General features: G+C 46.5%; 2 protein-coding genes across 5 annotated transcripts; both read left to right on the forward strand.

Annotated features, from left to right (window-relative positions):
- Positions 1 to 1,716: 1,716 nt before the first annotated feature.
- LOC135815061 (uncharacterized) lies at positions 1,717 to 8,603 on the forward strand. Of its 4 annotated transcripts, none has more exons than XR_010553255.1 (5): positions 1,717 to 2,033; positions 3,159 to 4,578; positions 4,913 to 4,986; positions 6,365 to 7,146; positions 7,503 to 8,603. XR_010553255.1 is itself a non-coding variant. In XM_065328293.1 (5 exons), the coding sequence occupies exons 2-5, from the start codon at positions 4,572 to 4,574 to the stop codon at positions 7,601 to 7,603; spliced, it is 372 nt and encodes a 123-aa protein (XP_065184365.1). In that variant the 5' UTR covers positions 1,717 to 2,033; positions 3,159 to 4,571; the 3' UTR covers positions 7,604 to 8,603. The 4 variants fall into 4 exon arrangements, 2 of the variants coding, with proteins under 2 accessions (XP_065184365.1, XP_065184366.1); XR_010553254.1 differs by having other exon boundaries at positions 6,968 to 7,146; XM_065328293.1 differs by having other exon boundaries at positions 6,968 to 7,157.
- Positions 8,604 to 9,153: 550 nt separating this feature from the next.
- Positions 9,154 to 10,469, forward strand: LOC135813662 (uncharacterized). The gene is made up of 3 exons (XM_065326709.1): positions 9,154 to 9,522; positions 9,619 to 9,939; positions 10,053 to 10,469. Exons 1-3 carry the CDS (start codon positions 9,219 to 9,221, stop codon positions 10,139 to 10,141), a joined length of 714 nt encoding a protein of 237 aa, XP_065182781.1. The 5' UTR covers positions 9,154 to 9,218; the 3' UTR covers positions 10,142 to 10,469.
- The last annotated feature ends 863 nt before the right edge of the window (positions 10,470 to 11,332 follow it).

The following is an 11,332-nucleotide window of genomic DNA, read 5'->3' on the forward strand; positions in this document are numbered from 1 at the left end:
AGAAACTCTGAGTTGCGACAAATCTGTAAACCTCCATTGTACCTTTTTGTGTGTACTAGTGCTCCACATTATTGTGTTGAGCCCTCTCCGCTGGCAGAAGGAAGTTTCCTCCTTGTATGTATAGTCCTGTAGTTTGAACACCATGTTTAGTACGCACCATGTACCAGCTCTGTACTACTGCTGTTACTGTCAGGCAAGGTCCTAGAAGAGAATAGTAAATGGAGTGGTCACAATGTGGGAATCATGCCTGCAATGTACATGTATGAGCCCAGTACGTCAGTATGGGCCCTTTGTAGCCATGATCCTTGAATGCCTTGTATGCCGTGCAGACATGGTAGATGTTCCCCTGTATAGGCCATCCTTGTACAATGTAAGTGTGCAGAAGGGTAGTTGTGAAGTAAAGTGCGTGGTGTCAGCTACTTCCAGCATGATACTTATTATGGTTCATGGTTGTGTACCATAATACGTAATTATTATTGTCATTGTTTTCTCTGTGCTGCACTGGTGAGTACGAGTCCACAAAGGACGAAACAGTTCTGTCTGCAGATTGAGTAATGTCATTGCATGTTATGCTGGCCGGCCTGGTCTTTTTGCCACTACATGCACTGCACAGGAAGTCAGAATGGCACTCACTCAGTCACACTGTCACTGGAGTCACCAAGGCCAAAGGAACAGGTCCACGTATTAGAATACTTTACATGTAGCGGTAGCATGGCCCTTTGGGGTATTGTGTTGTAAAGCAAGAACCCCCCTGCCCTCTGTGTGTGTGTGTGTGTAAAGTGAAAAAAAAAAAAAGGGATTCACTGGCCAGAAAAAAGCCACTTCAATCAGCTGTGTGGTGGATACCAGGCTAAAATTAGTGGCGGTCAATTCATCAGCCTTGCAAGCTGTTGAATGGTGCAATCCCAGCACTAGTTGCTATTTTTAACATAACTGTTCGCTAGCATTGCTTCTGCGATGGGCAGGTCTGAGGTCTGAGGTCTGAGGTGTGTGTGGGTGTGTGTGATGTGCCATCTTAAAAAAAAATACTGTAAAAGCCATATATACCGTAAAGTCTTGTATAAAAAGCCGGAGGAAGAAAATCACCCTCTCCACTTCACCATCACGATACTGACATAGATACGAGACGAAACAACTAAAAAATCCACAAGAAAACTGATCGGCCATCATGGCAATTGATGGACTTTGGTCTGACTTTGGTCTGAGAATTTTCTATCACGATCAAAAATGTACGAGGAGCACTCAAAACTAAGCTAGCTACAGACGTACCTCAACCAATCACAAGATAATCTCCATAGTAGCCCATGGCCCATGCAACAAGTATGGTTGATATGATGTAGTCATGACTCATGTGCTAGGCTCAACCAATCACAAGAAAATCTCCATAGTACTGTAGCCCATGGTCCATGCAACACAAGCACTATGGTTGACATGATCATGTGCTAGTCCCAACCAATCACAAGACTGTCTCTATAGTAGCCCAAAAAGTGTGGGAAAATGAACTGCATCCATCAACAAATAATTCCTGGAAATGGCTAGAGAGATGGTTGACATGATCATGTGCTAGGCTCAACCAATCACAAGACAGTCTCTATAGTAGCCCAAAAAGTGTGGGAAAAATGAACTGCATCCATCAACAAATAATTAATTCCAGGGAGTCGTATTTTACGACTCCCTGATTAATTCCTATAAATGGCTAGAGAGATGGGTGCAGTAGGATCGCCAAGCCCTACTCAAGGGCCAGTTTTATTTGCAACCGCGGGAAACAAAGCCCCCATGACGCTGTCTTTTCAGGCCTTCAGGAATGGCCGAAATTCCGAAATTTGTGGAGGACTCTGCCTGGCCCTCGTCGTCTCAGAGGCCGGCCAAGGGCAATCAAAGGGTGTTTTCGACTCCGTAGGGATACCTTCTACCCCAATATGATATTAGTTTGAGGATGGGCTGCGTGAAGCGCAGTTACACGGCTGATGTTTGTTGGACACTCGTCATTTCCATTTGCATTCATCAATCATTGGGCTCGAAAGAACTGGCTGGTAAGTGAAAACTGTATAACTGGCACTAAAGCCACTTGGTGGGTAGGTTACCGCAACACTCTAGTTTATCAAGCAACAAAAGAAAGCAGTGTACGTGCTTGCCACACAACGCGGCACGAAATTCCCAAAGGTGTGTTGCTATTATGTGAAAAATCACGACTAATATTTTCGCATAATCAGGGGCAATATGTCTCTGTTTAGCATAGCAATCATGGACAATGCATGTCTGCCGCATCTATTGACAAAGAGCGAATGGTATAAAGTAATTGTCGTGCATTCCATAATGCTGATGAATTTGTTTTGCTAAAATAATACACCAGTAAATTAATGAAGGTGGATATGCATATGTAATGTATCTGGTGACTAAGAGCGAAGGGTATAAGGTACTTACCGTGTATTCCATAATGCTTCGACCTGAAATAGTAAGTTTCAATCAGTGGTGCCCTGATCTGTTTGGCAGCAACGATCTTGCTTGATCCATTAATATTCTTGCCACATTGACTTGCTTGATCCATTAATATTCTTGCCACATTGATAGTATTGACGTCATTATATGCTTCATTTTTACTGTGATGTGTTAGTCAGAAGGACGTGCGTATAAAGCTGTGTAGGGCACAGAAAAGATACAACGTCGAATCCTTTGTCAGAATTATTTGAATGGATGATATGGAAGAGACGTAGAGTGGAACATGTACTGGAAGTAAAGTAAATTATCGTGTCCGTTCCGGAAGGGAACTCACGACGGCCGCTAACACCCGGTAAACCCTAGCCAACACATCTAACATTCTAACTAGTGAAGCCTCTTCATGAAATTAAATGTGTGTTATGGCCAAGATTAATTTTACACTGATAACTCCTATCATGCCACTGAATGCCATTAAAATAAGGAGCAGTATCACCAGTTGTGGTGTTAATTGGTTATCCCAATGGATCCGCAGCTCTGAAAGTGAACGTAGATCAACATCTCATTACTGCTACTGTACCACTACCGTCATATATCAACATACCTTGTACGTCAGCATGTGATATCATTGTCACTGTCCATGTCACCATTTAGGCTCTCCATGGCCATTGTGCCTCTCTCATTATCACCCACTGTGATTTGCTGTTGTTGGGTTTGTTCAGATTCATCGTCACTGGAGGATTCACTGCTGCTGCTGCTGTGTTCCAGGGACACTACAAGCCTGCCCGTGTTGGTGCAGTGGCGACATTTGCACCCAGGACCACAGATTTTGCCAGATTTCCGGCATTTGCATCGCTTTGATTCGCAGCTACCCTTCTTGCAGCTGCAACCCTTGGTCAAAGCCAAGACCCGTTGCCTCACCACCTCTGCATGCTCCTCTAGCTCCCAATGAATAGAAAGTGCATTGTCACACAAAAGCCACCCATTTCCATTCAATGGTGGGCACTGTACTGTGGGTCGCTCAGCCTGGCGCCACATATCCAATACCCAGCAAGCACGTTTCCAGTGAAGAAGCAGGGCAGACGCTGATGGTACACAATCATCTTCCGCATCAACTCGTTGCCAAACAGCATCCCTGATCTTTGACAGCCAGGTATTGTGCTGGTCGACTGGTGTCTCTGTAGCTTGTTGTTTGAACAATGCGTGCGGGCTGTTGGCTTCAAAAGCTGCAACATGCTTTTGATAGTATGCTGTGCCCACGAGTCGTAGGAATGCCAAGTATCCACGCTGTCCGTTCTGCCTGTGTGTGTCACTCAGCAGTCCCAATGCATCCACGCCGCTCGTGATGAATGAAGCATATTGGAACATGATCTTGTAGAATGTTAATTTGCTGATGCCAGAGAAGTAGGACAAGTAGTCACACCCAGTCAGAACGAATAGTGCTTGCAGTAGCATCAGACGACTATCGCTGGGCACCTTGGCCAAATCTGGATCGCCATTGATGGCCTTGGCCAATTTGCTTAGGAGCAAAAACTTCCGTTCCGGTGCACCAGGCATATCCAGTTGTACAGCTATACTTCTGTCTGCGACTTCCCGTCCAGATAGGGCGACATGATAGGTATCCGTGTCTGGACTGTACACGACTACTGGGTCGTTTGCTGCCGCGTGACGCCACACTCGAGAGTCGGCCTCTTCTGCATCGGACGCATACACGTCTAGCTGTTTTACCACTGGATCACCGTACGCTGTCCCAAGTGCCTTGCCAGTGAATTCCCCGTCCAAGCCACCTCCAGTCACAAAGGCTTGATGCGGTTGCCGGAGAAAGTGCAGGGAATTGAAGAGGCTAAATGTGGTAATGAAATTAACTAACATTCTCTTGCATTTCCGACAAGACAAGAACTTCCTCCAGCTCTTTGGCAGTGCCATGTCTCCAGTGATTGACTCATGGTTGCAGCACAGCTCTGATGTGCACAGGGTAGACGCATCGCCCACGGCATCACGTTGCTCCCGGAGAAGATCCTTTGGGCTGACACCAGCTACGTTTGGGTGGTCGAAGACCAGGTGAACCGACTGTATGCCCAACCTATACCAAGGCGTGATCCACCGTTGGATGAGGAACGTGGCATAATCCGCGAATGTCCGGTGAGTACCGATTGGTGAGGTGTTAATCACGAACATAGCATCATGGATGATGGCTGTCGTAGCTGTTAGCATCTGTGAGGGAAGTTTTGCTGTGATGATACCATCATACCGGCCTTCAAAGAATTTAGTGACAGTCGATTTAACACCTTTCCTTGGCAGCCTGCCATCGTCTGTAAGAGCACGGGGTGTCACAATCAGCTGTTCGCCAATGCCATTTGCAGTTGTGCCATGTGTCTGCGAGAAAGCAAGGCGGCGTTTGAGGCACGTTGTGACCAGTTTGTTGTCTTTGTTTTTCTGGCTGTGGGCTTTCTTCCTCTCGCTTGCCTTTGCAAAGGTACGCAATCGATGCTGTCGTTGAGGAGGGCTAGCGCTTGGGATGCGGAGGATCCGACTCTCAACATACGCAAGGTATGTCCGTGTGCCAGTACTGTAAAAACTTAACAAATCTGCTCTCATTTCTTGCGTAGCCACTTCACCAGTGAACACGTTGTGCAGTACCCGTGGGCCATTGTTGTGGAACAGGCCTGCATCTGTTAGGAGTTTCTCCATGGCTTGGCAGTTGCCTTTAAACACAGCTTCGCTTGGAGTGGTCCCGCTTGTGGCTCCGGATGTACTCTTCTCTTTGCTTGGGTTAATTGTGGGAAAGAGCTGTGCTGAAAGATTGGACATCAAAGATTGGACATCATGTGCGCTCTTTGTGGCAAGTAGTGCACTTGACGGTCGAAGTAATCCGCATCAGGTGTCACTAGCGCTTTTTTTAAGTTGCGATTAATGCACATTTCGTGTGCCTCGTCAATTCCAACTGTGTTGAATGACGTCTTCGAGAGGCCAACCGCAAACCCTCCATTCTGGAAATGCTGCTGGATCTCTTGTGGCAAAGCACCCATGTGGCTTAGGTGTCTTGGCACCAACCGCAAATAGAACGTTCGGTCCAAAGCATGAAACAGTGGGGCAGCCATTTTCAGTGCTGCAATACGCAGTTGCCAGTTGCGTGACCGAATGGCTACCCAAAGAGCAATGTAAACAATGCAATCTCTGCTGGCGAACGCACTCCAAAATTCCCACACCTCATCGTACTTGCATTGTGCATCGCTGTACGTTGCCGAGCATGCGTCCAAGGACATTGTTATCACTTGGTATGCAGACAGAATGAAGTTGTGCGTCTTCCGGAAATTGCCACATTTCTCAAGGCTGGTGAGAGCTTCACCTTTGAATCCCATTGCTCTCGCAAGTTGCTTCAGGCCCGCGTCCCAGTACACCCTCATCAGTACGGGTTGCAGAGCTTTGAGCGTGTGCCAATCGCCAATGAATGGCACAACCCAATCGAGCTCACTGCCGTACTCTGACTGCAGGTTTAGCAAATGGTCATAAGTTTTGCCGTCTCCAACCACGCAAAGCCATTTTGTAATTTTGCCAACGCCGTAGATGCCATGCAGCTTATCTAGCACAGACTTCATTGTTGTTTTGGAGTCTGCTGGCTCGTTAATTACGCCGAGGTACACAATGTTAGACTCTTCCGCAGGTTTGTCCTTGAATACCTGCGTGAAAAACGGTTTCAGGCCAGTCTGTTGCTCGGCAGAAGTGTACGCTTTCAGCTGCTCTTTCAGGCGATCCAGTTCGATGGTCTCCTGAGCTCCCATTTTGAAATTGTCTAGTGTAAGTACACTCCTGTCGTACCAACATTCTGAGCCAGAAAATCTTAAGCATGTCTCCTGATTCAACGGCGCCACAACCATGTTTGTAACTGCACCAGTTCTTGCTGTTGTGTTAATGCTGGGTGCTGCAGGTGACGTAGCTGCTGCAATTGTCGGTGCTGCTGTTGCTGCTGTTGCCTCTCCTGTTGTTGCAACTGGTTTTGCTAGTACCGGTGTGGCTGTTGTGGCTGAACATGGCGTTGCTGCTGCTGATGATGAGGAGGAGATTTGCGTTGATGCTGTTACGATTGGAGCTGCGACTGGCTCTTCTGGTACTTCAGCTGGCTGTGCTGTTGTATCAGTTTGTGCGGCTGTGGCCGGCTGTGGTGCTGCTGCCACTGCTGGCGACCATGCTGCAGCTGTTGATGCTTCCAATGGCATTGCTGCTTCTGTTGCTCCTCCTGTTATTGATTGTACATTTGCTGCGTTTACTTCACCACTAGCTGAGGTTGTTGCTGCGCTCTGGAGCTCCTTCTGGGTTCTTCGGCGAGTTCTCTTAGTGGCTGGCTCATAATTGCTTGTTGAGCACAGAAACCTGTCACTGTGACCGGGCATTAGGTCAGTTGGCGATGTTGACGCCGGACACGTAATCGGCATAGGGTTTACGTGTTGTATTGTGGTGCCATGGAAACCACGCCGGCTGTCTTCGCAGCTCACTCTTTGCCACTGCATATCTTTGTCGATATTATCCACAGACGCAAGGGAAAATGTATGCAACATCATGTCTTTCTGAACTCCAGCGGACATATGTTGGTCAACCATTGCCATCTTGTAGCGATCGAATGTATCTCGTCCAGCAACTATTCCAAGCTTGGCAAGGATTTTCATCAGCTCGTTTGAATGACTATAAGTCTCCACGGCGTCGCTCAGGAGGGTATGTATTGGGTATGTACATGATGGCATTGATGCATGAAGCATACATGCTACAATGTTAAGGCAGCGCATCTTCTTTGTATGTTCAAATTGTGACTCTGTGGCTTGGCAATTAGTGTACTCGTTGCCGTACACCATGCGCCACACTGTCTGCCATAAATCTGAATCCATGTCTGCAATGATATCACTGAAATCTGCTTCGGATAGTACCGTACCATTTGCGTACTCTTTCCCATGAAAAAGTTGTGCCTGTCCTTTCACTTTCTTGTTTATCATTGTGGACACTTCTTCCAACAGTGTAGCCATTCTGGAGTTGTCGCTGTTGTTGGTACTGCTTGTATGTGTTGCTGTGCTCAGGGCGGCTGGTTCTTGCCTCTGCTGTAGAAGATTCCGTCGCTGCTCCACCATGGAGTAGTAGAGTGACTGCAGCGTGTCTGACCCATTTCGGTGAAGCATGATTCCATGCTTCCGGGACGCACCAAGTTTTTTAATTGAGGCATGGTGGTCAAGACGATGTATCAAACGATAGAGCAGCCACCTAGCGTTCCTTCCAGTTTGCTCCTTGTCTGCTTCCTCATACACCTCGTGTACAGTCACCAGAAGGACAGCTCCCCGATGAAGCAATTGCTCAGCGGCGAAACGTTCAGCTACCAGCTGCGCATCATGCCCACGTGCCAGTGACTGATCAATGCTAGTGATGAGGGACTGCAGCTGGTGATCTGTGCTGGCCGGTGCGTCATCACCAGTCCCGCCAATGTCTCTCAGTATATTAAGCTGGGCATTGTAGCATGTGGTGCAGTACCAATCCTCCGGTATGACCTCTGTCTCACAGTTTACTTGCAGGAAATGCTGGATTGAAGGAAAGTTTGGTGACTTCCGCCTCGGTGGTTGTAGGCGCTGTTTGCACATTCCGCATGCAGGTCTATTGTATGCCTGGTTATAATGTAGGTTGCACATTGGCTGCTGGGATGCATCATGGCAGTGCATTTCACTCTCACAGTCGTCAACACTGCACAGTGGCTTTGCCGGTTTGCCGGCTGCTCCTCGCTGGCAGCCATTTCGCAGTGCCTTCACGCAAGGCCAGCATACACATGCAGTATTTGGTACGGCTGTTGACAGCTTTATAGCTTCCCAGTCCTGTATCATTTGTGGATGTGTAAACTTGTATGTTGGCTGTTTGCAAATTGCGCAATCTGGACCGCATTGCTGACCAGGATGAAGTTTATCTCCAGAAGTTGTTCGTCCCATTTCTATTATTGAAATTGGCCGTTTCCTTTCATTAATTATTATTATGGTGTGATCATTGTGCCATTGTTGCCAGCTTCCATCACTGTTTTTGTATTATTTTCCATTGACACCATACACCGAGTACTGAAAGAGGTTCACCTTCTACTCAGTACGAGAGTATAGTATTATTATGACTGTATGACACGAATTTCCACTAAAAATATGGCAAGCCGAAAACCTGGCGAGTACAGAGTAATCGGGTAACTGGCACTAAAGAGAATCCTGTCACCGACAGATGGAAGCAATATCTGTGCACACATGCAAAAAGAATTGAAATCGGCTAGTGCCAAACAATGCGGCACGAAATCTTCGGAGGGACGTTTTGAATCCAAGAATTGATTTACCTTCCAGAGAGCCGACGAAGACGACACTATTTCTCATCTGTGGCCTTCGCTAAAAAATCTCAGGGGACTCTGTATGTGTAGGATTGGGTAGAGCGTACGGAATGCAAGCGAAGTGGAGTATTTTCAGTGCGGTGGTTGTCTTTGTTTTCGTCGGCATATTGTTGCCTTGAGAATTTTCGTCCACGGAGGGCTTCAAATTTCCCGCGACTGCAAATAAAAGTGCAACTTTTAGACGGCTTTTTTGAATCTGGCGATCCTACTGGGTGATGTGATCATGATTGATGTGATCATGTGCTCGGCTCAACTAATCACAAGACAGTCTCTATAGCAGCCCAAAAAGTGTGGGAAAATGAACTGCATCCATCAACAGATTCCTATAAATGGCTAGAGCAGGGGCACTTCCACTTTCCAGTCACAGTGCAGAAGTGTGACATGTGCCAACATGGCTTCCTCTCCCTCAGTTACTGTTACAACTGACACCCTTGTGTCAGCACAGTCAGCCCAGACTGAGGGGAGCCAGAGCCAGACCCAGACAGGACAAGGTATTGTTGTGGAGGTTCCACTGAGTGTTCTATGTTCCCAGCACAAGGACTGGAACGATTTTTTCAGTAAAACACAGGCCGGAGGAAAGATTACCATCAAGGATGGCAGGCAACGGGAGCTCTTTGAAAGAGTGCAGAAGGCAAGATACTCCTTCGAGCAGCAGAGAAAAAAGAAGAAGAAAAGTGCTGAAATATGTTACAAAGGTAAGCACTGATAATATTGTACCATCGTGAGAATAGTGATGAAAATAAAGAATGGTATCAAAGGAATACTGTGATTATGAATCTCCTCCTTTCCAGGGCGAACCTATGAGCTGCGGCTTGATGAAGCTGACATCGTCAGCAACGCCAGCGTCAGCGACTTGGCTGCCATGCAGAGGCGTGTGGTGGACCTGGAGAGGGATATCGAGAAACAGAACGACAAGGACAAAAATTTGCTTATGAGAGGGAAGCCGTTAGACGCAATCAGCCCTCGTCAGAGGAATCGAAGAATGTCGAGACTGAGAGATCAAGTACATTCGGCGCTGTGGTTTACAGAGTCGTTCGGCTTCAGCCTAGAAAGTGTCGTGCTCCGGAACAAAGATGACCAGAGTACGACTACATTGCAGCTGACTGAAAAAGGCAAGTCAACGCAGTGCTGCATAATGCATTTCGTTTCCCTTGCACAGAGATGGATGGTGCAATTGTATATTTATTCTTTTTTTTCTTTGTGGTATGCGTGTTTACTTCCTCAGAGAACAAATCGTACGATGAGATGACGGACGGCGAACGCGAGCAAATTGAACTGCAAGCTGAAGGGGTTTGGGCCACATGCCAATCATGACAGTCATGTTCGCCTGTTACACTGTTATGCTAGTAAATAACTGCGGCTATAAAGAACCAATTCTCCTGCTCAGTGGTGTTTGTTGTTTTAGCGTTGGTTCTTTACATGCTTCTTTGTTTTGTTTCTTTTTTTCCTTTCCATTTTTTCTTCTCTTTATTCAGTTTCTCTTACCTCTGGCCAAAAATGTGGAAAGCGCGCACTTGCGCCATTTCTGGTGTATAAGAATGATCATTCCTCCATTATCATCATTATCATCCTCTACTGATGAGCTCCAACAGGGAGCGAAACAGCTGTCTAGAGGCGTGGAGCAATAATTATTATCTCTCAACGGAAGTGTCCTTGCTGGTGTCTGTATGGTTCGGCTGAAGAGCGCGTGGTTGTGATGAGTTGGGAATGCATGAATTGAAAATATGGCCGAAAGCTCTGTCGCAATATTTAGTTCTGGCCAAAAATTAATAAAGAATTTAAAAGGATCAAGAGGATTTATGCAGGACTGACATCCAACTTCCAAGAACGAGCAAGGAATACACAATTGACAGTAAAAACAACTCCCTACTACCAAGAGTACATAACCCCCAAGAGTGTGCAACTGCCTGCACAACCTCTACATAATTGTAGGGGTTATGTACTCTTGCTACCAAGAGTTCATGGGGGTTATGAATTCTTGCTGCTACCCTAGTATAATGAGGGTCAGAACCGGGGCTAGCCCCTTGCGGTTCAAACGGTCGCAACCCGGGGCTCTGCCAACCGATAATGGTATTGTCAGGAGCATTGTTTTCAACACCGTGAGTGCATCCTCTGCCTTGACATATACACACTGTCCCAATCAACATGAAAATAATAATTATTCCCAAGCAACTAACTGTTACTTACAGTATCATCAAGAGTACAGAAGTCATAACCAATGGTTATGTACATGACATTTTACTCTTGAAGTAACAAGTTACATGTACTTACTTACTTCATACCGTGTACAACCATGAGATCGATAACTGTTTGACTGAAAAAGTGAAACAAGACAGTTGACTGATCCATAGCCATCACATGGCACATGTCCTGCTGCAGTGCTGGGTTTAGACTTTTATTTTACTTTGTTTAGTTGAACCAGGGAGTAGAAGTCCTCGCCTTGTAAAACATGCTGTCAAAATCGAAAATATTGAGTATTGTACCGTCACTACTGAGCTGAGTTGA

Source organism: Sycon ciliatum, chromosome 4 (genome assembly GCF_964019385.1).
Source record: "Sycon ciliatum chromosome 4, ocSycCili1.1, whole genome shotgun sequence".
Lineage (NCBI taxonomy): Eukaryota > Metazoa > Porifera > Calcarea > Leucosolenida > Sycettidae > Sycon > Sycon ciliatum.